The sequence below is a fragment of the Tachypleus tridentatus genome, chromosome 7 (assembly GCF_004210375.1).
Source record: "Tachypleus tridentatus isolate NWPU-2018 chromosome 7, ASM421037v1, whole genome shotgun sequence".
In the NCBI taxonomy this organism is placed as follows: domain Eukaryota; kingdom Metazoa; phylum Arthropoda; class Merostomata; order Xiphosura; family Limulidae; genus Tachypleus; species Tachypleus tridentatus.
The window spans coordinates 55,829,037-55,842,213 of NC_134831.1; the positions used below are offsets into that span (position 1 = coordinate 55,829,037).

Consider the following 13,177-nt stretch of genomic DNA (forward strand, 5'->3'; position numbering starts at 1 on the left):
TCTGTTCTAAACACAAGTAGAACGACCATTTTCTCTTCTGAAAGCAGTCACTGCCGAGTAAGAACGTTGTTCATAGATACGTCTAAACGCCACTATCTTGTTTTAGAAGTAGCTAGTTCCCTCATGTGATAGTGTTATGTTTTAGGCATAATTTTAAACAGTATCGTTTGCAACAAAGCATAAATCTACTGGTATATCAACAGTAAGAGCATGTGCAACAAATTGTAGTATGTTAATAAGTAAATATAAGAAATGAAAAGCCAATGACGAAAGCTTTTAGCTTAGTTTATATATATATATAAAAAGGCGAGGTAATGTTTTCTTAATACTCCTACGAAAAGTGGGGCCTAATAGGCCCCAGAGCAACTTGAAAGGTTATTAATATTAGGCTAATAAATTTGTATTTAAATGAAATTGCCATTTCATTTGATGAAATGAATCAATACTTTTCGTAGGAGTGTTAAACTTCTCAGATCCCCCCTCTACAGAACATACCATCACGCTTTCAGGGGACACCCAACAGTTTTAGAACTATAAGCATAACACTCACTTCTCTGTAAAAGATAAAGGTGATTATATAAAGTGCTAACCATTAAAATTATATCAATGCCTGTTAAATTTCTCAGTTTCTTCCCATGCAAACAGTACGATAAAATAACATGAGTAGTGCGATCTATGTAAGCACTCTAGGTTACAAAATTTGCCTTTTTTTTTTCTTCTCTCTCTACAGCTACATAATATATACCTTATTAAATGTATGGGAATGCACTCAATAAAGGTAAAATAAAACTTATTTGAAAATGGCAGGAACTGTTATACTTTTTTATATCAATAAATTATTGAAGAGATACGGAAAAAGTTAAGGCACTATTAATAGTAATAGTGGTTTTTGTTAATCTGTGATTTTAAACTATATTTATGCAAGATTGATACATGTTCTATTGCATTGAATCTGTACAGAGTAACAAGTAATGGTACTAGTGATAAATGTTACATCAGCTGAACTGTTATACACAATCTTGAGAATACATGTTGAACCAGTCAATCACACACAAATAAAAATAAGTTGTTTCTTAAAAATTATACACACAGTTAAACAATTTTGTATAAATACATCATACATCTTTCTTTTACATTATGATGTGAAAAAAACCATTGTTTTTGGAAAGTTACTGTAATCTGTTGTTGAATGACAGTTAGGCCCTGTCGCAAGACATAAGAAAAAATCACATACACTTACATTCTTACAATGGGAAAATGGAAAAAAAAAAACATTATCTAAAAAAGACTGGGCTACACTTTGGTGTTAAAAACATTCTGAAACTTGATTCCAAAAAAAAAAACTCTGAGAGGAATTCCAAAGGTTGTGTTTGCCAAAATATTCCAAAAACATCAACTGGCTCAGTTTTAGCTGTGCACATGAGCATATTATCATACTAAACAAACCAATGACATGCAAACAACAGCCGTTGTACTATTTTAAGAAACAGTCTTTTACACAGCCAATGTTATATGCATTCAGTATTTCTAAACATGCAGTTAGCATTGCACCATGAAATAAAAATATCCCTGAATACATGTCATATTCTGTACATTTTAAATTATTGTTGGATGATGAACAATCAACTATATGTAGATTTTAGAAAATAATATTGAAGCCTAAAATCTGGATAGAAGCTTTGTAGGATATCTGTCAAGTCCAGAAATCTATGTAATAGACAGTTTATTCCAACCCTACTACTAAGTTATTGTTGTGCTTAAGACCTAACAAAAGTTAAACATGCTATCTTGTGCTGCACAATCTTCATATAATCTATAAATGCTACCTATTGAACCTCATATCCTAAAATAAACTATAAAGAAAACATGGTGCACTCCACTTCCCTAACAGCACTTTAAAAACTATATTACATACCTTATAATTATAACTCAAGCTACACAAATTACCATAATAAAGATGACTAAAGTTACTATACTACAAATCTTTTTTATTTCCTACTATTCCTTAAGTCCATTCATTATGGATATTGTGTTTCAAGAGATACACAAATATTATTTAATATCTTTCTTTTACCTACTAAACGTTACTGCACTGGAAGCCCCTCATCTAATACAATTGGAATCATTAACAGGGCTGGACTTAAAATGCCCAAAGATAAATCTGTTTTTTACATGGAGGAACAGGAATATGTTAAAGGCTATTTCATGTGCCTGAAAACCTAAATGCAAGATATATGAGCTAATAAATACACACAATAACAAAATTACAAAATATATAAAAGTACTGTAACAATATATACATTTTAACACCAATTACTTATTGTATTAATAATCCTTACCATAATTCTGACATATAAATTAATCTTAAACTGGGAAAACTAATGCTTCACCAACTTATCTAGTTCATATAATACCTATTATTGTGCATATAATGAGATAACATTAACAGCATCTCAACAATGTTACTGTCCACAGCTGGTATATATTGTTAAAGAAGTCAAAGGTCATTGCAAATTCATTCAAAATACCCTTTAGGTATAGTCACTTGGTATATTGCTGTAAATATTGATGGTACAGGCACTTCTGTATTATTAATTTCTGAATAATTCCGACAAAATTCAAGATTGGAAATGACCAATGGCACCAGTTGTTGCTGGTAGCAAAATAAGTTGAAAACATTTTAAAAAATAGCTACTGCTTTAAAAATTTATGTTAAATTTCAGTATGTGCACTAAATAACAAGTGCATGCCATATGCTAGAACTTCCTTACTTTCTATGTATCTTTTGTTTTTGGCAAAAGGATATTTTTATGTTGCATGATGAATGCACAGCTAACCTCTGGATTTTTTTTAGAGTTTAGATTACTATACGAGCAACACAAAAACACTAGATAGGTATGATGAAGTAAAGAGATTGTTGATTAAATCTTGAGACAGCCAGTTTTGTGTTGTAAACTTTTAATATGTATATTCAACAAAGTGTTACAAGTGATACTATGTGCATGATACTATGTAAAATTTAAAAATATGTGGAATTTATTAAAACTTATACTTTTAAAAATTGTAGCCAGAGTATCAAAATAAAATGTCTAGGAGATCTAAAGACAGAAAATTAAATTTAGATTAATAAAAGAAAGATGATTAACAAAGGTTGAAAAAAGAAAGAGACAAAGTTTAAAAAATCAAGAAATTTAAATAAAAAAGATAGGATACTAAAAGGTCTGGATGATGTAGCTAAAAAGTTAAAAGATCAAGAAGAAAGAGACAGGAAGAGAATAATTACAAAAATGAGATATAAGATTTAAAGAAGAATTATACAAAAATCAAGGTATTCAAAGACAAGATCAAATAAACCACAAAACATGTACAGACTGGACATAAAGAAGCTACAGGAAATGTATAGAAGCAATGATAACAAAAAGGTCAATTAAATCAAATGGGGCATCACTGAGTACATAAATATTAAAAAATAAAGAGAGAGAGACTGAAGAAGTCATAAGAAATGTAGTAACAAGATGAACAAAGAAAAGAGGTCATCATTGCCAGAACAAAACATTTAGAAACTGAACTACAAAAATGTAAGGATGAAACCAATCACACCCCTCTCTGCATCCACTGAAATAATTTTGACCTCAAACACTATTATCTATAATTATTTGAAACAGAAGAGCCAATGCGATCTACATCTATTGTCATTGCTGCTGTACTACCTATAGCTGCAAGACCTATGTGATCTATTCTAACCACATACTATCTCATTAAGTTATATAATTTAACAAACTAGTTCAACAGCACTGTCCAATAAAAACCAAAAAAACAAATCAACAAACAATGGTGTAAATGCACCATGGTAAGCCATATCAGGCACAGTTAGAAATAATTTACAATGTGAATGGATTTAATATAGAACAATAAGCTATTCATTTTTCTGCTGATTTAAAAGGAACAGCTTTGACAGCATTATACAAACTTCCAACCAAAATCTTAACAATTATTAAGCATTTGTGACTGTCTCATCAAACAGATTTAGAGTATAGCATCTAAAGTTTTTCAAGTAAAATTTAGGAACATGGTACGAATAATGGATAAGACCTTAGCTGCACTTGCTGAAGGTATGGAAAGGTTTGTCCAGTTATGTTATCCAGAATATCCACGTGAATTGACAGACCCGTGGGTAATTAAATGATTTGTTGATGTCACAGAGATTGAAAATATGCAAATTAAGCTAACTGTTTCATACACAGACACAGATATACTTGAATAGTTTCACAGCCTATAACTGGGAAATTATTGTGCATTAAATAACAACTGCACCATCAGAGGTTGGAATTTCAGTGAGAAAGATGGAAGCACAAGATACTGAATGAATCAAGAATAAAGTACAACAAAGCAACATCTACAAATACAGATGGTTTAAACCATGCCCACTGTGATCATTTTTGGAAGTACTTCAGCAGAAAAATGAAAAATGATTAGCTTCCATCAGAAGTAAGAAGTAAACCTGCTGGAAAGCCTGAGGTTTCTGTCAAATCAACTTCAAAAGTATTGCTAGAAATGGAGCCACCACTGGATTCTCTGTACCATCTACTGATCTAAAAGAACTCCCACAGTAACAAGGCAGCAAATATTAATGAAAAACAAGATGTCATTCAATCCTCATACCATAAGCCAAGGAAAAGAAACCACCAACAAGATTTTATATTTTTACTAATTAATCCAAAATAGCCCACCATATAATAGAAACTATTACAAAAATATTAACTTGAACTTAAAATCTGACTTGTTAATTTTTGAATAGGATTATAAAAAATGAAGGTCTGTAAAAGAAGTGGGATAGTACCAGCTGTTACAATCTTTTAATACAGAAATGACAGAGGCAATCCACTGGCTTATCCTCAAACTAACTATCACAAACACCAGCATATCACAACATACCTATAAACAGACACTTCAGTGTGCACATAGTACACACATCACAAAACGTTAAATTAAACCAATATAAGGTTGTACCCATAACTTAATAATCAGTCACATGCAATAAAATAAAGTATAACACATAACAACATTGTAATATAACACTTCTCATTTTACATATTGTCCATCTTAGGTTAGTAAACCTATGCCCCAGCAACAACTGTCTAAAATTCACTATGGATTAACTTTCCTTAAATATATATATATATATATATATGGAAATAAACATATAGCATCTTAAAATTGGAAAAATAATTTGTTTTGTGACATGAAGTACATAATGCATTATAACAACATATAATTCAATAATTCTATTATAGTAATGTTTACACACATTCCAAAAAAAAATTGTTCTTCTATTTAATGAAGATCTGACATGGAAATGTTTTAGACATTAGATACCTTTGATGCAGTTAGATGGGCAGCCCTAGCACTCATTATAAACAGCTAATCTACGCTTGCAGTACTAAACCCCATCCCAGGTATCTAGTATAAACAGCCGAGATTACTTGTACAGCAGAGAGATGGTCAAGACTGAACTACTTACTTCTATTGCAGTATATTAACCCATCACAAATTTAACTATATACATCCTAGTCATCATACAGCTACCACACACACATTTCTGATTCCATCCACTCTTTATCCTAACATACAGCTAATTTACACACATTGTCTAAAATAACTGTTATTTTCTTCTACAAAATCATCCCTAATAGTTGGTACTTGTATACTATTCACGTTGCAACGTTATTGAAACAAAATTAAAACTTACTATTGCTGGCCAGTACAAGTTCTTAGCTCCTCCGGCCAAAGGAATTTCTTCTCGAAGCGACCACACAAGAGTTTCTTCCAGAAGAAACACTCGGAAAGCGTTTCCGTCGTGCAGTTTAACCCACTCACGATGTTCCCACTCCACGTCGTCAAATTCCACCAAAACCTTGAAATATAAATCATATTAAGCTAACGACTACCAACGTTTTAACGAAATATAAGGTGTTTCATTGAATATATAACGTAAAAAAATACAATAAAAATGTACAAAGAGCTTGGGGAGTTACGATACATTAAGAATTCTTGAAAATATCCTGTACTGTACATCCTGAAAATAAAAATAGAGGTGGGTTAATACACCACCCTGGGACGTAAAACAACGTCCACAGTTTACAGCAAATGACAGATAGGTTACAACATTCCGGAATATAAATTATAACGAAGAACAACGCCAACAGATGTACAAAAGTTGAATGAAAACATCATGGAATACACGTCAGTCAACAACAACACCAATGAGATGTAAGCAACATTCAGCCACAATCTTTCAAAAGGCTCGGTATGGCCAGGTGCGTTAAGGCGTTCGACTCGTAATCTGAAGGTCGTGGGTTCGAATTCCCGTCACACTAAACATGCTCGCCCTTTCAGCCGTGGCAAAAAAATGGTACAAAAAAGGAGTCATAACGGAATTCCAAACACAACAAAGTTCAATATAAGAAGGAGACGAATATTGATGTGGTTGAAATGCTACTTAAAGTCAAATTGTATAAACAACAAATGTTATGACGTAAACGAAGTAAAGTTGTAGTATATTTTTTTATCAAATTTATACGAGTTATTTAGAAATCATAATTAGGGTACTGATTAATAACAGCTTATAACATAATATTATTTATATATATTTCACTTCCTTTAATACCAATTATTTATTTTTATTTAAATTATCTTAACACATCGTTCTGAAGTAGCTAGTCTTCCTGCGTTCATTATGGAAAGTCACACCATCCTAGAAGGTAGGGCGTGTTTAGTACCAACATCATCAGATATATAATAAATGGTTAATGCATTCTGAGACGCGTTTTATTTGTAGTTAAGTACAAAGCTACACAATGGACAGCCTGTTACGTATCAACCACCGGTATCGAAACCCAGTTTTAGCGTTATAAGTCTTCAAACTTACCGCTGTGTCACTGAGGGAGGGTCTACCAGTTATGCTTTCTGTAATGTTTACTGTAGGGTTAATAAACTTTTACAGTATTTATTCCGTGCTTAACTGTATGTCTTAAGTTAAAGGATGCCAAAAACTCCCTATATCGCACAAAAAGTACGTGTTTATATAACCGTTGGAGAAAATGTTCCACAAATTCGAGATTTTCAAATCGTTTTCTGGGTTTCTGAGCTAGCGGTGAAAATCCCGGATAATTAGTTGCTTGCTATTGGTACTCAATAACATTTTTATAATATACTTGAAATATTACTTTCGTGTTCTTCCCACAGATATTACTACAATGATTGCAAAAAAGTTCCAAGGTATTCTCATCTAGTTACATAATAATTCTGAAAGTAAATATGTACCTCACAGTTTTATTGAAATGAAAATTAGCTTTTATTTGTTTTAATAAATTATAACCACACAAATTGTGGTACATGTAATATCCATTTCTTTCAGAAGAGCAAGATCCTTCTATGATCCTTTGAACACATGCAATAAAAGTATACGATCATTACAAGGAATTACAATAAATCATTGGTTTGTACAAGAAGTTGACTTTCCAAAGGTTCAAAGTTCGGACTGCAATACACTGCTTATGTCACGGGAGTTGCAGCTGTAGAGACGTTATACTCAGTGCTGAGTAATTTTCGATATTTTAAAAGAATCCAGGTTAAAAATTACGATTATTCTAATTACACCACTGAAAAAGAGTACAGGGAGAAAAGACAGGAACCAAGATAGACAACAATACACATGCGAAAGACCACAAACGTATTTAAAAAGTATTTCTTGTGTTTTAATACACAGTGCAACATTAAGAAGAAAAGGAATATTTGCAGTTCCACTCCTTGTTCCCCATCGGGTCAGCTACAAGTTTATGGACTTACAACAAAGTTAAATTCCTGATTTACATTCCTCATGATAGACAAAGCATAGATACCCCATTATGTAACTATGCATTAAGAAAATATCACCTTTTCTCTTTTATTTTGTCCGTTAGCTCTGCAAATCCTGTTTCATTTAATGACGAAAACAACGGCTCAGAGAGCTCATCTGTGAGTGAGCATAAATATAGCGCTCAGGTCTTAAGTTCTAAGCAAATAAATTCGATTTTGTTTATTTTCATAACCGAAACTTCAACTAATCACCGATTAGTGGTTATAACTGTGACAGTAACTCTCGTTATTTAGTTAAAAGTAGCCCCATAATAGATGAAGGGCAATATTTATCAATGTCCTTCTCTCTCTCTCCAGAAATTATATATGGTTACGTCTGAACCAAAAGGAGTCCCTAACTTAGCCGTTTAGCACACGTGTCACGTAAAAGTGCATTCAAGCTGTAAATATCAAAACTGGAACTAACACTTCATGACAAATAACATAAGCACAAAAATAACTGTTGTGAACGATGCAGTATTTGTAGTCATTTGGTTCAATGTCTTATACTACTCCTGAACATTCGCATTATAAGTTAGCCTCCAACCTAGACGCAACACAAGCAGTAAATTTTCACAAAATAGATTTACCTTACCTCAATGTTTGATTTTAAATTACGTTCTTTTTAAAATGGCTGGTTTTCATATTTTTTTTAACTTAGTAAACATTGGTATATATAACAAGGATAGAAAATGCCTTTGACTAATATCATAATGAAAAAATATATTACATCCACGTTGGTAACGTTACCGTGAAACGATTCTACTACACACAACTTAAAACAGTGATGTTTCACCTACACAAGACTTGGGTCGATAAGTGTTATTTGTTTTGGTTTTTAATGTTTTGTTTTACACTTCGCTTTAAACAGCATAAAACATAATCGGAAATAAATCAAACTAGAACGGTTACTCAAATTTATTTAGCTTTAACCGGCAGCCGTTTCCTACATCCAACTGCCGAATACAGCTTTAAGGCTAAAAACTATCTTCAGGTAAATATGAACTTGTTTACAGACAAAAGGTAAAACACGCTCAGATATCATTTGTGAATGAGTTAATTTTTTCAACAAATAAAGAGTAACCAGAAAATATGTCAAGCAAAAGTTGTATATACATGTTTCTTTCGGCAATAAAAACATTTGTCGCTAATGCACAAATTTCACATTTATTTGCCACGAATGTCATCGTTCAAGGAAGTTGTTTATATTTACTATTCATTTGTGAGAAGTTGACTTATTTATAAACATTACCACGTGGTCTTATACGACTGTTGATGGAATGAGTCGAGAAAAAAAAATGGTAGAATTTCATCATTTTGCGCACACCGCCCACAGAAATTACGTGTAACAAGTATTAACATGTACAAATATTTTCAAAAATGTTTAAAAAAAAAAAAATAAATTCATTAGTTGTCGATGGACTCTCCAAGGTCGAGTTGCTATCCAGATGACGAGGGTTAATAGCTGCTTCTCGTGAAGTATAGATCGTGCACATGAAGCTCCGCCTACAAGCACAGGGTTGTAACATATCTTTTTACACATACATTAAGTTCGTAAAACTTGAGTCATCATGCGCGATTATATCTATAGTATTCTGCACAAATTAGTAAGCAGTACGTATTCAGGCATATGTGTTTATGAATAAAGACAGGAAAAGTTTGTGCAAAGTTTACGAATACATAACACATCTCAGAATGAGTAAGAAGTCTCGCTAAACATGTTTTTTGCTGGATAAACCAAAACAATTCTGCTAACATTAGTCATTAATATGTATTTACACTGTATAAATCAATCTTGGGCTGTACTTCAAAGTAAGTGATATGATGAAATTGTCTTAAAGAACATGTTTGATAAATATATATATATATATATATATTCCCATGCTTCGACGGCACATGGGAGACGGTGGTTAACCTTTGCTGCACCAGTCGATGAGAAAAGCAACAAGTTCCTCCCGGACGAGATGGGATGACCCAGGCGAACAGCTGGTACCCATTTTACAGCTCGATAGACATAAGCAATAGGGCTAAAGCGTCTTGTCCAAGGACACAACGACAATATGCGGGCAAACCTCGAACTCGCAACCTTTAAGTTCAGAATACTATACCACGCCATTTTTTCTCACTGGATTTGAAAATGTTTGACTTCACAGTTTTCTCGCGCTTTTATAAAAAGTATATGCAATATATTGGTTTACTTATATTAAATAAGCCGGAACTACTATGAAATATATATGGTTAGTATCAGAACAAATGTTTTGTTTGTCTGTAATTCAGCATAAAGCTATTATTGTTCTTGTTTCGAATTAAGCACAAAGCTACACAATGGGCTATCTGTGCTCTTCCCACCACGGGTATCGAAATCCGGTTTTTAGCGTTTTAAGTTCGCAGACACACCGCTGAGCCACTGGGGGCCAGCATAAAGCTACACAATGAACTATGTATGCTCTGCCTACCACAGGTATCGAAACCCGGTTTCTAGCGTGGTAAATCCGCAGACATACTGTTGTGCGAAGGGGGGGAAGTGGATGGGGGACAGAATAAAATGAATGAACTACGCAATAATATTGGATATACTTTAAATATATTACGAATTCGCAATAAATAAGGAATAACAAATACGTTCCACACAAGCGCTATTTATCATCACCAATTACACTTAATTTAGTACTAACACAGCAGTAGACAAACAACCCATTTTTGGTATCATTTCGTGACAAGATGAGTGCACTACCGCTGTGGTTACATGTAATCGAAGAGTGGTGGTGCACAGTTTAACAAGTGGGGATGTATTTTTAACCATTGTGATCGAACAAGTGAAATGTAATTTTTGTTACAAAATTTATCCATTGTGTACATTTAACTTTAAGCCAATATGGCACAGCAAGCGGACCATTTTGCAATCACGTAATCACATGTTAGAGTTTTATGCATTACACACAAAAAAAAAACTTTAAAATACACGAAAACATACCTCCCACCATCTTAGTATAAATACACGTAGCTTGCATGTTAGTATCTATGTATATAACCAAAACTCCTGCGCCACCTATTTGAAAGGCACCACAAACAAAAATCCATTAAAAAAAATCACACTTAGGGTATTCAAGATTCAGATCTAGAAAAATAATTATGGTATATGCAACTATTGTTTATTTATAACAGATTTGTTTTGAATTTCGCGCAAAGCTACTCGAGGGGCTATCTGCGTTACTTACAACAGAACATAGTTGTAAATAAAAGTACTACATTTTAAATGATGTAATTTTTACGTGTGTTACTGAGAAACTGGAGTTCTTTATAAGCTTATTTGTAGATGTTTTTTAATGATATATGAATATTATGATTAGAGAAATGGCCACCCATAAAACGGCGTTACTGCAAGTTCTAGAAGTCCTGTAATCAATAAACCATGTTTCCATCCTTTATCGTCCGAACCTGGCGCAGATAAGACTAGTTGCTTTGAGCCATAAAACGCAAAATAACCAACCAGTTCAAACCTATATGATTTTTGTTTTGAGCAATTAATAGTTTTATCAGATGTTAAAACAGTACAAAATATATACATTTATTCACAGATCCCGCGGTTCAACTAAAATTTGGTAATTGACATTTAACTACCGTTTTTAATTATACGTCTGGCTTTGTTATACATTTGTTTTGTTATCTTAACCTTATGTAACTCGAAGTTTACATTATACGATAGATGCTTGTATTGTTTGGTTTGTAATGAAATATTAGAGTCGTATTCAGTATTTTTACAAGTTTTATGTCACTGCCATTCCGCCACAGAAAAAATACTGTAGAAATGTTCACTAATTTACATTTGGTCAAATTTGATTTCATAAGTGACGTGAAAACATGTACATAAAGACATACGCCCACTTAATCTTTCAGTTTTCCCTGAGCAAGCCAGAAATGAGACATGAAAAGATAACTAAATTACTGAAGAAAAAAAAATGTAACAGGTGAAATACAAATGAACTCCAATTTTTAGTAAAATCTATATTTTTATTATTTAACTAACTTGTTTTGCAAAAATAAGCATATCTGGTCCAGTTTTCCAAATACAGCTTCAAGATAATTTACAATAATCATAACTTTCGGTCCATTATACAAGCATTTTGTACACAGACTATTCTAGCTAACAAGCTGGTTCATCAACATGTACTTGTTTAATAAAACTATATGATACTGTTCTCTAGCAGCAACTTCCTGTCACATAGCCTGTTCTTTTTTTATACTCTTTTTTTTTTTTCTACATTCCCTCCCAAGTGGCTTCTTATCCCACTACATAACTGTTTTACCACGACACTCCCTCTTACACTTTCAACGTTTTTTCCCCTCTCCATTTTACATCTGTAACATGGTGAACGTTTTTTATTAACTTTTATATCCCAACTGTCTAAAAAAAAAAAACATACTAACTATAATACCATTAAAAACCTGATTAATCCAAATATTAAATTTCTGTGTGTAAAATGTTTTGATACCCAGTTCCGAAATTATAGCATCCTTTCAAGTTTGTTTTTGAATATAACTACAACATTATGAAATATTAAACTTTCGAATTCTGTCCCAAATGTCCAATTATATGATGTCCTATTATGCACTAACTTCTTCACACTTCACACTCAGCGCTTGTTCTGAGACATTGCATTATTCTCTTTGTTTTCATACTTACTTTACTATGGTATCTTAACCACAATGTAATTAACTTCTAAGAGTTAGGTCAATAATTTGAATAATAAATTTCTTACGATTCTTCACCACTACAATATCCTAAAATGCTGTTTCACAATCCCGACTGTTCAAATGCCATACTGTTTGACACTACGATATATTTGTTCAAATAAAACGCAAATAAACAAGGAATATATTCAAATATATTCCTTGGATCCTAATCCACCAACTACAGCACCTTTATCATTTTAAAAACCTTCAGGTCAGTTGTTTCTATGTGAAGAAAACCAAACTTATTTCCAACTAATAACCTTATTCCAATTCAAACACGAACGCAGTCACTCCTATGCTAAGCACCTATCTTTTTATTATGCATCCCGTTTATCGGCCACAAGTCATTCTTTTTCTCTAACCAATAGGAGACTTAACAGAATGTTTTAGTTCCGCCCATAACTAGTTTGTGTACCGCCTTTGTAGACAATCTGGCGCCAGCGAGAAATCGAAAGCTCTATATCCAATAGTTCTATAATACACAGAAGAACAAGTTTCAATAAAACAAAGAATAAGAAACACGATTTTCGAAAGAATTGTCAACAAG

The 13,177-nt window shown here is 32.7% G+C and overlaps 1 protein-coding gene across 2 annotated transcripts in view; it reads right to left on the reverse strand.

The window, feature by feature from the left end:
- The window catches only part of LOC143255703 (uncharacterized), a 150,315-nt gene that overhangs the window by 104,215 nt on the left and 32,923 nt on the right, over positions 1-13,177 (reverse strand). For both annotated transcript variants that reach the window (XM_076511776.1, XM_076511777.1), the window contains exon 2: positions 5,750-5,914. In XM_076511776.1, coding sequence (XP_076367891.1) covers positions 5,750-5,914 — 165 coding nt within the window. The remainder of the gene's footprint in view (positions 1-5,749; positions 5,915-13,177) is intronic.